This window comes from Carlito syrichta, unplaced genomic scaffold (genome assembly GCF_000164805.1).
Source record: "Carlito syrichta isolate Samal-C Ts95f unplaced genomic scaffold, Tarsius_syrichta-2.0.1 Scaffold306975, whole genome shotgun sequence".
NCBI lineage: Eukaryota > Metazoa > Chordata > Mammalia > Primates > Tarsiidae > Carlito > Carlito syrichta.
In genome coordinates, this window is record NW_007251071.1 from 368037 (window position 1) to 387610 (window position 19574).

A 19574-nucleotide genomic window follows, 5' to 3' on the forward strand; every position below is an offset into this window, starting at 1 on the left:
AAAAAAAAAAAAAAAAAAAAAGAAATAAAGGCCTTATTTATATACACCTCAAATACCTCTGGGCATCTCAGATCAGAGTGAGAGAATGACATAGCTTGAGAGAACCTCCCGGGATTACAGAGGAGAGGCTTGTGTCTGGTCACACAAAATCACATAAGGACGTGCCAGGCTGAGCTCACCACCATGTAACGTTCACCAAAACCCTACCTGAGAGTAGTGTACGAAAAGAGTAGGCAGCTGGTGTATATTGATTTCTCCCTCGGTGGAACTGCATTGACTAAATGTAAACATATGCCAGTATGGTTTTAGCAGTCTATGTTGCCTTTTTTTTTTTTTTAAAGTTCTTTGACATTCTTGTATGTTCCTCACCTTGCTGCAAGGATGCTGTTAACAGGTCAGATGACCTGAGTCCTCTCTGTGAACTCCTTAGAGACACCTCTGTTGGATCTTAGTACCAAGGCCACATCTACTTCTCCTTAGCAATGATTTCAAAGTAGCAAGCATGTTGGTCATCATGGTACCATTTTGTGCCTTTATCTTTCTATCTCTCCCTTTTTTTATTCATTTCTTCTGTCTTGCATCTGAAATTTCCTTGAAAGTCAACTTAAATCCTTTCTGAAATAAGGTCAAGAATAAATAAATTAATAAATAAGTTAATAAATAGAATGGAGCTGGAGAAACTGAGTTCAGAGATCGTCTAAGTAACCAACTCATAACAATCCGGGTCTGTATCTCCTGACTTCAACTTAGTGCCCTTTAAATAACTTGTATTAATAATGGTGATTCTCAATCATTAAGACCATTTAAATTATATTTAAAATATTATGTTTTCATGAAAAAAAAATATAGATGTTGGATAAACAAGACTTTTCTGAACAAAGAACATACCAAGAAAATAACAATATTGTAGTGGTAGAACAAAAGGAAATCTTCATATTGCTAAAGCTCCTAGGGTGTGTCAGTAGACTTATTTTGATCCCAAATGTATTTTACATACTACTGGGGATATATCAAATCTCTATATTAGGTAACAGTAACTACCCCAGAGACATTTCAGACTGTGATTTCTGTAAAGTCAGAGGATTCTGAATTCAAAGTTGTCATCAAGAAGTTGATATATGAATTGCATGTCTCATTTTATCAGAGTGGTATCACAGCTATCTATCAGGATATTTTCTCACCAGTCATGAGATATCACTTTGCTCTGCATGTTCTGAAACAACTGAAAGAAAGTATAAAAAGAATGCATAAGTGTGACACTGAATTCCAGAAGGGGAAAAATGAAAAAGTAGGCAGTTTAAAAGGTGAAGAGTTAAAAGCTGCTGCCAGCTGTAATTCAAGTCATTCAGAAGTCAGAGCCTTAGCACCTTCACCCTCACAGGCACTGTCCTGGCACTTTAAATTTTCTTTATCATAGGCAAGAGCATAAAGACTCCAGAACCAGTTTCCAAAGGAACCGATATTATAAAAAATTACATGTCAAATGAATTTAGAGGTTGACTAATGATTTTTAGAAAACAATATAGAGACAGTACCAAGTTTCCAGAAACAGAATCTAGCTCAAAGATTTTTACAGACTCCACTGCAAGCAAAATGCAATTTGACCACATTTGCAAAGATCGGAAGAATAAGCAACTGCCAAGAAATAATCCATAATATCAGAGCATAAAGCATGACAACAAAGTAATGCTTTTAAACAGATGTTTAAAGAGACATCTAAGGGCTCACAAACCCAATGAGTGCTGCCTTCAAAGCAGATACTCTGAGAGGCTGATACTTAATAAATATGATTGTTTAAACTCATTGGGAATCCTTTTATTAATGCAGTCAGGGCTTGTAGCACTTTATTATTTTGAATACCCTCTGTGATAACCAATCTTTACCTTTGAGGAGGATTTGAAGATATTTACGTGAAAAAGTATGACTCTGCTACGAACTGAATGTTTGTGTTCCTCCAAATCCATATGCTGAAACCCTAATCCCCAAGTGATGGTATTTGAAGGCGGATCTTTTGGGAAGTAATTAGGTCATGAGGTTAGAACCTTCATTATGGGATTAGTGCCCTTATTAGAGGAGACAGGAGAAAGCTTCCTCTTTCCTCCCCCCTAGCCCCTGACCCCCTAACAAGAGGACATAGTGAAAAGGTAGGCAGTTTAAAAGGCAAAAAGTTCATTAAGCAGGAAGAGAGCCCACACCAGAACCCAACTATACTGGCACCCTGATCTAAGACTTCCAGGCTCCAGAACTCTAAGAAATACAGTTCTGTTGTTTAGGCCATCCAGACCACGGTGTTTTGTTACAATAGCCTAAAGAGAGTACAACAGACTCTAAAAGCAACTCTGTGTGTGTGTGTGTGTGTGTGTGTGTGTGTGTGTGTGTGTGTGTGTTTGTTTGAAACACCTGTTCTGAAGATGATTCCTGTGATGTTGCAACAGTCATATTTGTGACATTAGACTACACTTTCTCAGATGATTTTGTTATTATTACTGTTGTACCATAAATATTATCTTGATGATAATGATGCTGCCATCACTACCATATATTGAACACCTAGTGTGTGGCAGACACTGTGCCAGATACTTGACATACATTTTCCTATTTAATCTTCAGGATTCCAGAGTTAGGTGTAACTGTTATCCTCACTGTATAAATGAAGAAACTAGGGCTTCAGAGTCCAGAAGTCACTGGTTAAGGACAGGGCTGGGATTTGAACCCAGGGTTGTCCAACAATGGATTTCATGTTCTTACTACCCTACCCCAGGGTAACAGGAAGGCTTCTTACATCTCAGGCCTGGCCCTGAGAATCTGTGCTCTTCTAGGCAGGTTTGTGCTGGGATTTATTCCATGAGAAAGAGATTGCTGCTCTCAAGACTGGTTTGTTTTATCACCAGGCAATTAAGAAAGGATAATGTTCCGGGATAAAAACGAGGCAGGGAGGAGATCAGCACTCATCTTCTAAAACCAGAGAACTTTCTCAGCAATAGATATGAGTGAGGTGGGCTCTGGGGCCAGGGCAGAAGAGATCAGTAAGGGATTTGGAGGTGTCAATGGACAAATACTCAGAGGTCAACACCTAACTTCTAGCACAGGCAAACCCTTCTGAAAAGTTGCCAAATCTTAAGTTTAATGATTTTAAAATCAGTGTGATAATCAATGGAACTATTCTACAGAAGAACATTTAGATTAAAAGTGTTAAAACTAATAATCTTTATAGTATAAGCATTTCTAAGTATGATCTGGCCACAATAATTTTAGAAAACCAGACTTAATTAGATTTTTGTGTCAAAGATATTCTCACAATTTCCTTAATACATATTTAAAACCTTTGGCCTTGGCTATAAATAGTCAGGAATGTTAACTTTCTCAGAGTTTCAAATAAACATAAAGAAAAATTACCTGGTGGTATTTCTTCAGGATGTTGTGCATTTCGGCTACGTCTTCACTGGTTATAGTCTTGATGACATATCTTTTGTCGTAGGACGTATGAAAACGGGCTCCACTGCGTGCCTGGGAGTCATTGGGCAGGGGTGCACTCCTGGTCAAGGAATTCTTCCCGGGCAGGATAAGAGGGGGTAGAGGGAAGAGAATGAGTTAAAGATGAGGCTTTCTGATTCCCAGATAAGTAGTTGTCATTCCAAGTTTTCAAAAACATTTGTGTTCAGAATAAACTGGTAAGTAGGATGACAATATTTTAATTCATCATAACTGACACTGCAACCCTTTCAGATGAAATGACGACAGCTTGAGTGTGTACTATAATTCTAATGTCCTTAAGCAGGCTAACATCTAGAAATGTAATCAAAGTTACTTTATTCGCCTTGGTCATCTTTTCAGAGTTGGACAGGAATGCAAATTTTTCCTCTGAGTAAAATTAGATTCCAGTCATAAAAGAAAATTTTAGTCACTGTTTCCTTACGTTATGTAACAGGTATTGTGCTGTGCATTTTGCACAGAGTATCCCCCCCAATTATGGTAACATTCTCATACAATGGTTATGATCACAATCATCATTTTATAGATAAGAAGATGGGATAAGAGAGGGATATAGAGAGGAGAGGTCACACAGTTACTAAGGAAAAATCTAGAATTCTAACTCCAGTGTGGCTGGTTTTGAACACAAGTTATCAACTAGTAGACTACTCAATTAGTAAACTAGTAAACTAGGCCTGTGGTGTGCCCTGGTAGGAGAAGGCAGGAATCTGGGCAACTGTATTCTAAAACAACTCCTCTTCAGAGATTTAGATTTGGTCCATCCTCCATGCCTCTTCAGCCATTTTTGAGAACTACTGATTTTCTGGAGGATGGGCAAGGAGGGCCTCTGAAATAGGGGCTCTTCCGGCATAATTTAACTTCAGGATCTGGTTCAAGCTAGTGACAGTCTAGCTGTTAAGCCTACTCTTCTTCTTGCACACATGACTCTTTTGTTTGGATCTCCTCCTTTTCAGATCCTCCAGGAAGCCACTGCCCATTGCCCCAACCTTCTGACACTGGCCATCCAGATGAGTGGGGCTAACAAGCCCCTGGCACCCAAGGAAGTCTGGCCTCCAATCCCTGCTAACTGTGCTTGAGTGTTGACTTTCACTCCTTGCCTGGCTCCACTGGACTGTATGTGCAGGATCCAAAGACAAACATGCCTTTTCTTCAACTTCTCTCAAGTGGGCATTCAAAAGTCAAGTGGCACAAACACTGTCTAATTAAGGGAACATGGATGCCTTCAGAGAGGCAGGTGATAGCTCTGCCCCTGGTGTGAGTCTTCTTATTCAAGTCTCCTTATCTTTTCCTTTCTTTCTAGATGAAATCCAACGGAACTGAATTGTACAAGGTAGAATCAAATTGTAGGGGTGCAGTGGCCCATGCATGCCCCAAGCCTGAGGAGGTAGACAGCCCATGAGCTCATCCTCATTTCCCTGATGGACCCTGCAGTGCATCACATTCTGAAATAGCACATCTAGATCCGAATGCAAACAGGTATATCTGACAAATGCAGAATAAAGACCACCAATTAACTGATTTTTGCTTTCCTTAGTTTACTAGAAAACTTGAGAGAAGAAAAAAAGTCAACTTAGCTTCCTATGACCTCAAAAAGCAGGACTTGGCAGTGTTTAATTACTCTTAAGACAACTCAAATTCATTAGATAGAGCAAGAATAATGAAAATGATTTTCAGGATAAAGGCTATATGAACAAGAGTTTAATTCTCAATTATATTTTTTTCTAAAAACAAACAAACAAAAACTCCTTTACACTACTTCCTACTTATAATAAAAGAAGAAAATCAAAGCGAATGTTCCCTTTTAGGATTTTAAACACCAGGGGGAAAAAAGCAATTGTTGTTCTTTGTTAATGGTCTTGTTTTTTCCTCCCAAACATTAATTTGCAAAAAGGGTATTAATTCCAAATAAAACAAGAACTTTAGGAATTGTAAGATTGCAAATTATCTTTGGGCATAAAATCAAAGCAGGAACAATCAATTTTATGAAAGCCAGGTGGAGCAGACCAAGTTTATGAATGCCAGGTGGAACAGACGAAAGCTTTGTCAAACTGACAATACGTGCAAAATAACTTTTAGAGGATGGGGGATAGTAAAGAATAACTATTCAGCATGGGACAGAATTACAACAGCACCAGTTTCACAGATTGTTTTCTTATGCATATTAGTTAGGACAGTATAATGTTCTCTCACGGGCCAAGGGGGTAGAATAAAATCAAAACTGCATAGTCAGTGCTTTTCAATCTTAATGAGCAATGGAATAACCTTGGGATCATGTTAAAAAATGTAGATTCTGCTCCAGCAGGTGGGGGTGGTATTTTAAGAAATAGATGGTGCTGACGGAACTGGTCTGCAGACCACATGTGAGAACTGAGGGTCTAATGAATTGTTTTTTTCTGGTGCATAATGCGTAGTGTCTAGTGTATTAAGTGTGTTAAAATTATAGACTTACCTGCATTAATGCCTTTCTCATTATATTCTCTTCATTTCTGGTTTGATTAAAATGGAAAACTTTATAGTTCAGAATAAAAACTCGTGGCATTTACTGTACTAATTAGGAAAATATTTAATAATATTATATACAAGTACCCATACAATGTATGGGTTTATAAAAGACTAGAAACGTAAAATAAAATAATGTAATAACTCTTTAGGTCAGATACTATCTCCTTCCAAATTCTTTGCCTTTCCCTTCAGCTTCAAAGATATTGTTATAATCATTTACAGACTTTACATTAGATTAGACCATGTCTTAATCCTGGGATATAAAACCTCAAAAATTCTAATCTTGATTCTGTCTCAGTTCACTTTATTTTAATAGTCACATGAATAGTCCCAACCCACAACGTCTACTTCCAGTATTTGAAATAAGTTTTTAAAGGCTCGTGATTGTCAAATAATCAGTGAAGTTAGAAATACTTTGTCAAAACTTAGAACATACCTTTTGTACCACTATGAACATAAAAATATGTGAATACAACCTATTAAAAGCCTTATCTGACAGACAAGCAAACAATCAAGAGTTAATACAATTTTATACAAAATGTCTGATCCTTGGAAATGATTCTAAGACTTGGAAAAATCCAACTATTTCACTGGAGTCAAGCAATATGTCTAAGATTCCTGTAACCAAAAAGGGCAATTCACAAAGACAAGACTAAACTTTTGTCATTTAGGTAGTATCATAATCATAGACTTTGTAGCCTTTAAAATAAGGTAAAATTGTGTTTTTATTTTTAATTATTTTTTTAATTATCATTTTATTTCTTACCTTTTCCAGGTCATGAAGCAAATGTGTATTTTTAAAAGTAGCGCAATGTAATAGGGCATTGGTCTGGGATCTAGAACATTCATCAGTCCTTGCATACATAATTTAGTCTCTTTGAGCCTCAGTTTCTGGGACTGTAAAGCGATGGAGAATCAGCTCAGGGGCTAGAGAGGGCTGAATTAGATCTCTACCTTAGATTCAGATCTTTAACTCTAAAAATGTATTTACGCAGACTCAGGTCATTGTTCTAGGAAATGCTGGAGAGCACAGACCTCAGAAAGTGACTCAGTACACATCTCCCCAAGAAGCGTCCAGTCAGGAGACAGTACAACCATCATCTCAGCAGGAGCATAATGATGGTTTAGGACATCTGGGCCAAGATGAAAGAGAAGATGACAACGGTTCTTAGAGCCGGTTCTTAGAGCCACATGAGAGCCACTTTATAGATTCCAGATGTATTCAGGACAACTTCAGCTAGAAATGAGCTTGGGAAAAGAGGTCTTATATATTCAAAGTAGCCATTGTGCTGCCTAAAAACGTCTGCCATCTAGTGAAACTGAATATGAAACTCCTCAGTATGCTTTGTTCTGTCACAAAGGAAAAACAAATAAAAGCACTGTACTACAAGATGCTTGGACAAGATGGGGAGGCCAAGAGAGAAAGATTTGAGGGAAACAGCTTAGAAGTGACTCTCAGGGACCCCAAGGGTTCCCTCCATATGTAAATAAATCTCACAACATGCAGAGTTGTGAAGCACCTTTGGAGATTATTTCAAGTCACTCAATTCACAGATAAGAAAACAGAGACCCAGAGTGAAAATGACTTGCCCATCTCAGTTCTCTAACATCTGGTGGGCCGTGGTATGTGAAGAACCCTACAAGGGTCCCATCCAAAGCCCCCCCACTCATCCCCACAGTGCTGCTTTCCTTTCTGGGCTCTAGAGTCTGGTGGGCATTACAATAGGATAGTTTCTATCAATCATTCCATAGTGACAAACAACTTCTAATATCAATTTAGAATGTGAGCCAGCTGGCACAAAGCCAACCTATCTTTAGGTTTTCAATTTTGCCAAGTAAAGAGAGTAGAAACCATCATCAATAACAATCACCATGCTAATGAAGTCCTGGGTCCTTTATTTATACTTTTATTAACTATCTGGACGCCTTCTGGGAAGTTGATTACTGGACATTAACTGAGGGGGGAGGAATAGGAGCTGTCTTCTCTCCAGGCAAGAGCAGAGACAGATGTGTGTTTGTGGAACAAGACTTTAGGACAGGCAGACTGTATGTTTGTTGCTGAGTCCTGGGCTCAGAGTCAGACAATTCATGCTGCATAAAGACAGAGCTGAAAGATGTCTAGCACTTAGCATTTCTACAAGTCCTGTAGACTGTGGAGATGATGTCAACCCTAAGAACTCTGCACATTTCTGACCATGTGGCACACTGCATCATGCCTATTTATTAGTTCATGTGGTCTGAGAATTGTTGCAGGTTTTCATTCTCTGTCACTGGCTTCTACCTTTAGAAGCCTATCCCATCCTCTTTCTCTGCTTAAAATTACATGGGTTTTCTCGGGAAAGAATGCCAAAGCTGAAAGGAGTAATCTTTTATACTAGGAGTGTGGAATTCTGGGTTACTCCCTGCAATATAACCGGGGGGGGGGCGGGGAAGGACAGAAAAAGAAGTTAAGATGAAATTTGCAAGTTACCAGCTCTCTATGGAAGAAAATTAGCCTAGCAGAAGACACTATTTTTAAAAAGTCTTTCTCATCTTAATCACCAAATTAAAATGGCCAAGTCTGAGAAGCAGATCTGATCTACAACACAAGCACCCTTTATAGGGTTGATTTAGTCATCTTCATTTCCAAAGTGAAATATTCACTTTTTGGAACTTTTACTCACGTCTTATCTGTCTTTAAGAGAAAGCTGCCAGATAAAATTACCCAGTGAAATCTACCCAGGGTTTGGAGAGATCTACTTTCATTAGAAAACAAATTCTTTGTCATGGTAATAAGGTGACATTATTTAAATTCAAAATCAGGGATTCAATACCTATCAGTTCAAAAGTGACAGCAGGTTATTTCCTAGAGCCCTCAATAATAACTTACATTTTAAAAGGAGAATTGAAGACATTTTACACAAGTTTCAAGTTGAAAAGTCCAAGCCCATAAGGTCTTCTTTCTATCCTTGGCCCCTGCTCACTTCTCCACATTTTCTCAAACCAGGTGTCGGCAAAGAAAGTAGATGGCAACGTAATAGAATGCACCCAGAAAGCAGCCTTGGAGCATCAGGGCCTTAGAGTCCTCCACTACCTTCCCCATTCCCACCCCTTCCCCTTGTTTTGTAATTTGATTATCAGTAAAGAAAGACAGCTGGAGAGGCCGGGAGGATGGCGGCTGAGCCAGTAGGACCATGCAAGCCCCGGTGCCAATGAGTGAGTGTATGGAAAATTTTGTGTATGTGCTGGAGAATGAGTGGGTGTGTGAGTAGCTGACTGAGTAAGGGCTAGGGAGCTAGCGGCCAGGGCTTTCCTGGTGCAGCAGCTGATGCCCCAGTTGCTGCACTTGGGCCCCTAGCAATTCCTGGGATGCAGAAGCCAAGCAGCATTTTCTTTTCTTTTTTTTTAAATCAACAAAACCCTTCCTGGGAAGAAAACGCTGGGAGAAACTGTCTAAGTGGGGGCTCCAGAGCAAGTGGCCAGGTACCTGGTGCAATAGCTGGTGCTGCAGCTTCTTTGCTTGGTCCCTGGCTCTTCCCAGGTTGCAGAAGCCGAGCATCATTTTTTTTTTTAAACAGGCAAAAATTTTTCTGTGAAAAGCAGTGGGGAGAGACTGTTGCCTCAGGCTATCCCTCACCATAGCAGCAGGAAGACTGCCAGCTCCAGGCTTTGCCTCACCACTTCAGTGCCTGGCAGGGCACTGGCAGCAGGGGATGCGGAGGGAGTCCAGAAGTAAAGATCCCCAGAAGAGGAAAAGAGAGGCACCCCATCACCATCTTGAAGGCAGGGCAGGAAAGTGCTTTGACTTGCTCACCAGGGAGCAATAGACCCAGTCTCTGTGACTGCTGGATCAACTACTCAGGGATTGATTGTGACCCAGAAGGAATATTCTGAAAGCACAAACTTTGGAGGGACCTGATGAGTGCTGAGTTCCAGGCACCCCATCCCCTACCCTGATCCAGTCACGGGACAAAGGGTGTGGCCAGAAAAGGACGAGGAAGGACTCCAAAGAGATCAGTGGTGAGACTAGGGCTGACCCAAACCCCCTACTCCCCAGCAATCTTCTGAATGTCAGAACCACATAGCTGGGCCACAACTGAGAGGACAAATCCAGGCAGAGCCTGGATATCAGTTGCAATAGGAGAACTCCATTCCAGGATAGGCCTGGCTGGGGAACCCGTGCAAGTACATACCTGGGGAAGAGACAATCCCGTACCTCCTCACTTGAGGAGATCTCCCTGACCATACAAGAGTGGGAGGGGAAGACTGCAGCCCCACCCACCTCCATTGCCCCTCCTCCTTTCCTGCTCCAGACACTGAGGAGAGAATGAAAGAGGCGGCTATGCAGGAGAGACATGATTAGAGGAACAATTACAGAGACTGCCACAAGAGGACATGGATTTTTTTTTCTTAATTTTTAATTTTAAAAAATTCTTTGCCTGCTTGTTTGTTAGTATATCTATTTTTAAAGTATTTTTCCACTGGGCTCAGTGGCTCAGCCTGTAGTTCCAGCGCTTTGGGGAGACCAAGGTGAGTGGATTGCCTGAATCCACAGGTTCGAGACCCGCCTGGGCCAGCTGGCGAGACCTCATCTCTACAACGAATCAAAAATTAGCCAGGCATGGTAGTGCACACCTGTAGTTCCAGCTACTTGGAAGTCTGAGGCGGAAGGATCACCAGAGCCCAGCAGGTGGAGGCTGCAGTGGCTGGGAGCGTGCCACTGCACTCCAGTCTGGGAGACGGAGTGAGACTCCAACTCAAAAAGAAAAAAAAGTAATTTTCGATTGTGCATGAATGTGAACGTGAGGGTTTGATCTGCACTGCCCCACATTTTTTTTTCTTTTTCTGTATTTTTCTTCTTTTATCTGTTGTTTTCTGTTTATGTGTGTATGTGAATGATTGAGTGTTCATCCTTCAATTTTGTTGTTGTTCGTTTGTTTTTGCTCTTTTGTTCTTCTGGGTTTTTTATTTTCATTTTTTATAGTTTAAGGTGTGTGTCAATATATGTGTGAGGGTTTGATCTGAATTCCTTTTTTTTTCTTCTAGTCTTTGTTTTTCTTTATTCACTTTGTGCTAGGAATGTATGTGTGTGTGTTTAGTTTTCTTGGGTTTTGTTGTTGTTGTTTGTTTTGTTACACTTTGTTGTTATTCCCGTTTGTTGTGGGGTGTGTGTGTGTGTGTGTGTGTGTAATTGTTTTTTGCACTGGTTTCTGCTTTGCATCATCATATAGAGTGGTGGTACGGAGTGGGTCTCAGGGAACACACACCACAATAAATGAGCATTGTAATTTGCAAGTAGTTTCTGAATCCTAGCACCCCATCCCCTACTTTATTCGAATTTCAAAAACTATGAGAGACAGCAAAACTTCCCATCCACTATCCCACTTCAAAATCCATATCCCGGATCAGGAAAGAATAGAGGACTGAGTAAACATCAGAAGGGAAAGCCTCTCCCACTGACACTGAATAAAAGAACTAAAGAGAAAAACAAGAGATGTGTCACAAATGAGGAAAAGCCAAAGGAAGACGATAGGCAATTTCTAGTGTACCAGAGACAAAACTCCTAAAAAAATCAGAACTTCTTGCCCAAACAATGGAAGTCATCAATGACAGGGATTAGGGAATGGATGGAAAGAGTGAATAAGAATGAAGAAAGACAAGATGCAACACTGAAAGAACTTCTAACAGAGATTCTGGCAATAAAAAATTTCATCCAGGAAATAAATGCTGACAAGCATGAAAAGCAGAATTAGTCTAGTTGAAGAAAGAATCTCAGAACTTGAAGACCAGAACATGGAATTAACATGATCTGTAAAAAGCATAGAAAGAAGACTCAGAAAGAAAAAACAAAGCCTACAAGAGATGTGCAATTATATCAAGAGGCCAAACCTATACCTGATTGGTATCCCAGAAGAAAAAAGGGAAATGGAGAACAACTTGCAGCAAGTATTCCAGGAGGTAATCCAAGAACACTTTCCCTATCTCACCAGAGATGTGACCAGTCAAGCACAAGAGATACAGAGAACCCCTACAAGACATCAAATGAGAAGATCAACCCCTAAATACATAGTAATAGTAATTCGCCTACACAAAGCAGGCACAAAAGAAAAAAATCCTAAAGGCAGCAAGAGAGACTGGTCACACTAACTACTGGGGAAAACCAAACAAAATAGCAGCAGGCCTATCGGCAGAAACACTACAGGCAAGAAGAGACTGTAGCCCTATATTCAAAGACCTCAAAGAAAAACAATTTCATCCAAGAATATCCTATCCAGCCAAGCTCAGTTTCATCAGTGATGGAGAATTAAAGTCCTTCCCAGACATCCAATCCCTAAAAGATTATGCAGCTTTCAGACCGGATCTACAGAAAACACTTAAAAAGGTACTAAGCACAGAAGAAAGAAGAAAAAGATTGACCACATACTTCCCAAGAGAACAGCAGAGCACAGAATCAGCAGAGAATACAGCGCAACAAGAAACTTGAAAACACACACATACTTTAACCCCAAAGCCAAAAGAAAACAAGCAAACAAAGGAAAAACTTTATAAGAACCTCATGACAGGGATAAATAATTACATTTCAATAATCAGCCTGAATGTGAATGGACTAAATGCACCACTGAAAAGATGCAGAATGGCAAACTGGATAAGAAACCATGACCCACATATGCAGCATCCACGAAACTCATCTCACTATAAGGGATGCACACAGACGCAAAGTTAAAGGATGGAAAATGAGTTTCCAGGCAAATGGATCACAAAATAAGGCAGGAGTTGTGATCTTATTATCAGACAAAACAACCTTTAAGCTATCAAAAATTTTAAAATATGCAAAAGGATACGACATAATAAAAGGTTCAATCCAGCAACAATAAATATCCATCCTAGCATATACACACCCAACACAGGAGTACCAGCATTTATAAAGTAACTACTAAGTAAACTAAAAAAAGATATTGTCTCTAACACTATTATAGCAGGGGACTTGAATACCCCACTAACAGCCCTAGATAGATCACTGAGGCACAAAATCAACAAGGAGATCCAAAACCTAAACTTGACACTCAACCAAATGAACTTAATAGATACCTACAGATTATTCCATCCAACAAACAAAGAATGTACATTCTACTCATCATCACATGGAACGTACTCCAAGATTGATCACATCCTTGGCCATAAATCAAGCATAAACAAATTTCATAAGACTGAAAAATTGCCATGCACATTCTCAGACCACAGTGGAATAAAAATAAATATCAACACCAACAACACTTCCCCAAAGCCCACAAAGACATGGACACTAAAGAGCATAATGCTGAACAAATACTGGGTCAACAATGAAATCAAAGCAGAAATTAAAAGATTTTTGGAAACAAATGAAAATGAAGAAACATCTTACCAAAACCTCTGGGATGCCATGAAAACAGTTCTAAGAGGGAAATTTATATCTCTACAAGCAAACATCAAGAAAATGGAAAGATCACAAGTGGAGAGCCCAACAAATCACCTAAGGGAGCTGGAAAGAGAAGACCACCAAAACCCCAACTTTAGCAGAAGAATCCAAATCACCAAAAATAAGAACCCAAATATGGGACATGAGACAAAAATATCATAGAAAACATCAACAAAACAAAAAGCTGGTTCTTTGAAAGAATTAACAAGATTGATAGACCCCTAGCCAGAATGACCAGGAAAAAGAGAGCAAAAGCCCAAATAAACCCAATCAGAAATGCAAGAAACAAATCACAACTGACCCCAAAGAAATATAAAAGATTATCAGAGATTACTATGCACACCTATATGGAAACAAACTTCATAACCTAAATGAAATGGAGGACTTTCTGACATCACATAGCCTCCCAAGGTTGAAACAAGAAGACAATGAGACACTAAATAGACCAATAAAAACCCAGGAAATTGACTCTGTTATACGAAAACTACCTACCAAAAAAATGCCCTGGACTGGATGGCTTTTCAGCAGAATTCTACAAAACATACAAGGAGGAGCTGATACCAATCCTACTGAAAGTATCCCAGGCAACTGAGAAGGATGGACTTCTCCCCAAATTATTTTATGAAGCTAACATCACACTGATACCCAAACTGGGTAAAGATCCAACAAAAAGGAGAACTATAGGCCAATACCCCTTTTGAACATAGATGCAAAAATCCTCAATAAGATTCTAGCAAATCGGATCCAAAAAAACACATCTCAAAAATCATCCACCACGATCAAGTAGGCTTCATCGCAGGATGCAGGGCTGGTTCAACATTCACAAGACCATAAATGTAATTAAATACATCAAGAGATATAAAAACAAGAACCACATGATTATATTATTAGATGCAGAAGAAGTTTTTGATAAAATCCAGCATCCCTTCTTGATAAAAACCCTCAAACACCTAGGTACAGAAGGAACTTACCTCGAAACACTGAGTGCCATCTATGATAAACCCACAGCTAACATATTGCTAAATGGACAGAAACTGGAAACAGGAAACTGGAACAAGACAAGGCTGCCCACACTCACCCCTCTTGTTCAACACTGTGTTGGAAATCCTAGCTAGGGCAATTAGACAAGAAAAGGAAATCAGGGGTATCCAAATAGGAAAAAAGAAAGTCAAGTTATACCTCTTTGCTGATGATATGATCCTATACCTTGAAAATCCAAGAGAATCTGTCAAGAACCTGCTTGCACTGATGAAGACTTTGGCAAAGACTCAGGGTACAAAATAAATGTGCAAAAGACAGCTGCATTCCTATACACCAACAACAGCAGGCAGAGACCCAAATTAAAAGCACAATCCCATTTACAATAGCCACAAAGAAAATTAAATACCTCGGCATCTTCCTAACCAGAAAAGGGAAAGACCTTTACAATGAGAACTACAAAACACTGCTCAAAGAAATCCAAGAAGACACAAACAAATGGAAAAATATTCCATGCTCATGGATAGGAAGAATCAACATTGCTAAAATGTCCATCCTACCAAAGGCAATCTGCAGATTCAATGCAATACCATTAAATTACCAACATCATTCTTCTCAGACCTGGAAATGACAATACAGAAATTCATATGGAATTCTGAATGAGCTAGAATACATAAATGACCATAAATAGCCAAAACAATCCTTAGCAAAAGAAATAAAGCAGGAGGTATCACAGTTACAGACTTCAAAGTTTACTATAAGGCTACAGTAAAAAAAACAGCCTGGTACTGGTACAAGAACAGGCACATAGACCAATGAAACAGGATAGAGATTCCAGAAGCAAAGCTTCAATTTCTCAACCAACTCATCTTTGACAAAGCCTCCAATGACAACCACTGGGGAGAGGAGAACCTATTCAGTAAATGGTACTGGGAAAACTGGCTGATCACATGCAGAAGACTGAAACAGGACCCCTACCTATCACCATACACAAAAATTAACTCTAAATAGATCAAAGACCTAAATATAAAACCTCAAACTGTAAGAATCTCAGAAAACGCAGGAGACACCATTATGGAAATTGGAACTGGCAACCAATCCCTATTCAGAACCCTAAATGCCCATACCTTAAGAAATAAGATGGACAAGTGGGACCTCATCAAACTGAGCTTCTGCAAAGCAAAAGAAACCATGAAGAGAGGAGGGAGACAGCCCATAGAATGGGAAAAAAATATTTACCAACTGACAAAAGGCCTAACATCTAGGATATACAAGGAACTCAAATGTGCTGAAAGAAAGAAGAAAAAAAAAAAAACGACCCCATTAAAAAGTGGGCAAACCTCTGTGGAAAGCAGTGTGGTGATTCCTAAAAGCTCTAAATATCAACCTCCCATATGACCCTGCAATCCCCCTACTGGGAATATATCCTGAAGAACTCAAATCACTCTATAAAAAAGATACCTGCACACGTATGTTTACTGCAGCATTGTTCACAATAGCAAGAACCTGGAAACAACCATGCTGCCCATCAAAAGAGGACTGGATTTTAAAAATGTGGTACATATACACGATGGAATACTCCACAGCCATAAAAAAGAACAAAATCATGAATTTCGCAGCAACCTGGATGGAACTAGAGTGTATAATACTGAGTGACCTCTCACAGAAACAAAGATCCGAGTATCACATGTTCTCACTCATATAATGGACCTTGAACATCCAATGTAATACTATAAGAAAATGACTGACGGTACTGGGAAACTATGGGGTGGGGAGAGGGAGATGGGATTAACAGTAGCAAATATCTGTCTGGGGACGGGGAAACACCTCTTATCAACAGGGTGCCTGAATGAAACGTAAACGTAATTATATACCTAACCCTTAACTGTACCCCACAAAACCATAATAAAAAATATTGATTATGAAAAAAAAAAAAGTGGGCAAAAGACATGAATAGACGCTTCTCAAAAGAAGATATAAGGGCAGCCAACAGACACATGAAAAAGTGCTCAGCCTCATCCATCATCAGAGAAATGCGAATCAAAACCACATGGAGATATCACCTAACCGCAGTAAGAATGGCCATCGTTAATAAAAGAAAAAACAACAGACGCTGGTGAGGATGCAGAGAAAAAGGAACTCTTCTACATTGTTGGTAGGAATGCAAACTAGTGCAACCTCTTTGGAAGACAGTGTGGTGATTTCTGAACGAACTAGAAACTGATCTTCCATATGACCCAACAATTCCTCTACTGGGAACATACCTGGAGGAACTCAAATCATTCTACAAAAAAGATACCTGCACACGTATGTTTGTTGCAGCTCTATTCACAATAGCAAAAACATAGAACCAACCATGTTTCCCATCGAAGCTGGACTGGATAAAAAAAATGTAGTACATATACACAATTGAGTATTATGCAGTCATAAAGGACAAACATATGGACTTTGCAGCAACTTGGATGGATTTAGAGCTGATCATACTCAGTGATCTATCACAGAAACAAAGAACAGAGTACCATATGTTTTCACTCATAAGTGGACCTTGAACAATTATCCTAATATGATAAGAAAGGGATTGGCAGTAGTGGGAAGGGGGGGCGGTGGGATTGGCAGTTGAGGGAAACTGCTAGGGGTGGGAGGGGCATACCTCATCAACAAGAGTACCTGTATAATCAGCATTTGTATATCTAATCCTGAATTGTACCCCACACCTTTATAATAAAAAAAAGAACATACACATAAAACAAGGAAAGACAGCTGGACTTAACAGTCTCTAAGCTTCCTGCTCACTCAAATAATTATTATTCAGTATAAGTTACTGCTGTCACTTTGTACAGACTTAGGAAATAGACAATGATCTGCTATTAGTTTATGAGGAAAAACAATTCAATGATAAACAAACCGCAAAAACAAACCACTCTATTCACTGGCTATTCCTTTTTTTCTATAGATTTGGTATTTAATATTACAAACTATGTAATTTCTTAAATTCACTCCTTCTAAATGGAAATACTGTTATCATAACTCATCCCAAGAAAAAGGCAGACAATACCAAGGCTGGAAATTTAAAAAAAGGTCTCCTATTGAATATAAACTAATTTCAAATTCCAAACAGTTTTCTTCTTTAACAACTTTATTGAGGTATAAATTACATACCATGGAATTCACCTATTTAAAGTACACAATTCAATGGTTTTTAGTATATTCACACAATCATGCAACTATTACCATAATAATTTTTAGAACATTTTTATCACCACAAATAGAAACCCTGAGCCCATCTGGAATAATTCCCGTTCATTTCCATAACCCCCAGCCTAGGAGGCCACTAATCTTTCTGTTCCTATAGATTTGCCTATTCTGGACATAATCATACAGTACACAGGTATTTGTGATTGGTTCAAACATTCTTCTTGCAAGGTTCCCAAACACATCTATCATGAGGTAACCCACTCTGCCAGCTGCAGACCCTGGGTTATCTTTGTGCAAGTAAAATTACCTGGTAAGTGTTCTATACTGAGCTCAGCACCTACACATGGTTGCAGTGGACATGTCACAGCCAATAAATGTTACTTCTAAGGATGCTCCTAGGCTAGTTGGGAGCTGGGGATAAATAAGCTGTTGGACAAAAATTCAAGTTCGAGGGTAAAGCTGTGAGATTCAGGACAATGTAGTACATTTTGCCTATCTTGCAACTTAGTGAGGAAACTTACTTTTCCATAGTCAAATATCTTTCTGATCTCACACTATCCTATCTCAAACCTCAACAGCTGTGTTTGCAGCTCTGGTGCCATGTCAGCCTCCACAGGAAATAAAAGAAGATAATGAGAGAAGCAGTTCCCTCTTCAATGGCCTTCTTAAATGTATAATTGGAAATATATTGTCCTTTCTCTTAAGAAGAGGATTAATGGTGCTTTCCTTTCCCCAATTCCTCTAGAAGTCTGCATTGAAGATGTATATTTCCATCACCTGAGGTCCAAGATTAGTGAAGCCCTCAGAAGAGTGGCTATAACATAAAGGTCAGTTTAATTAGCTTATTCTTATCACCAATCTTTTATACCTCTCATAAAAATGTCCTCATTTAGTAACCACTACTTTTTTCTATATTTTTAAAATACCTAATCATTTTGTACATTTAATTCTCTTGAACTAATCATATAGTCTTGTATACATTTTTGTTTTTCTTTTCATTTTGACAACAGTATGTACATTCTGCTAAAAAATCACACATAAAAGTTTTCATTTTCAGTCAAAGGAGAGGTCCCTTAACCTCAATTCTCCCATGCTCAAGTGTTGACTCTCCTAAAGGGAACATGTCAATATTGTGTAGAAGAGCCTAAGTGATAGTCTTCTACTCATGGTGACTTAGCAATAGATTCAGAGAAATGACAGTGGGAGAACCTCAAAGAACATCATGCCCTTCTCATTTTACAGACGAGGGCATTGAGGTGCTCCAGGGTTAAGTGAATGACTTGTGGTCACAGCATCAGTCACTGAAGATCCACGACTCAAAACAGGCCTACCAACTACCAGGAAATATTCTTTTCCTCAACCCAGGCGACCTGTTTCATGGACTTGAAACCTGGAAACCAGTCACTGCCCTGCTGACAACTCAGGATTACAATTACATGCCTCAAATCACACGGCCCAGAAAACAGAAGTAACCTGCCCAGAGAAGGCAGCTTTCTGGGTTTGTGGCTGACATATCTGAGTAAGCACAGATGGTCCTCTGACCTCGCCAAAGAGTTAAAGACCAATGTGCAAACTTGAACATCATCATCAAGAATGTATTAAATGCCTACTGTGTTCAAAGCCCTGCATTAAGCTCTTGGAGAGACCCAAAGAAATTATGAGCTGTAATCCCAGGCACAGAATGGCTTTCATTATGGAGAGGAGCAGTTTAACATTTATCAATAATGAAATAGCTTATCAGAAAAAGAACATAAAAATGAAAGGCAATGAGTTGTAGCAACTTCATATAGTGCCATAAGATCACCTTTTACAATCTCAGGCTGGTGCCTGACTATGAAGATTAAAATAACAGAGACCTGCCCCCAAAGCTCATGATAAACAAATACAGCATTTAACCTGGAGAGAAGCACCCAGTGGGCAAGGATGATTGACTGTCAGTTCTTCACTGAAAGTCACGAGGTACAGGTCAAAG

General features: G+C 39.3%; 1 protein-coding gene across 1 annotated transcript in view; it reads right to left on the reverse strand.

Annotated features, from left to right (window-relative positions):
• Positions 1 to 19574, reverse strand: part of PIP4K2A (phosphatidylinositol-5-phosphate 4-kinase type 2 alpha) — a 76299-nt gene that overhangs the window by 47532 nt on the left and 9193 nt on the right. Inside the window, exon 3 of the mRNA XM_008063639.1 lies at positions 3397 to 3549. Within this exon, the coding sequence (XP_008061830.1) occupies positions 3397 to 3549 (153 nt within the window). The remainder of the gene's footprint in view (positions 1 to 3396; positions 3550 to 19574) is intronic.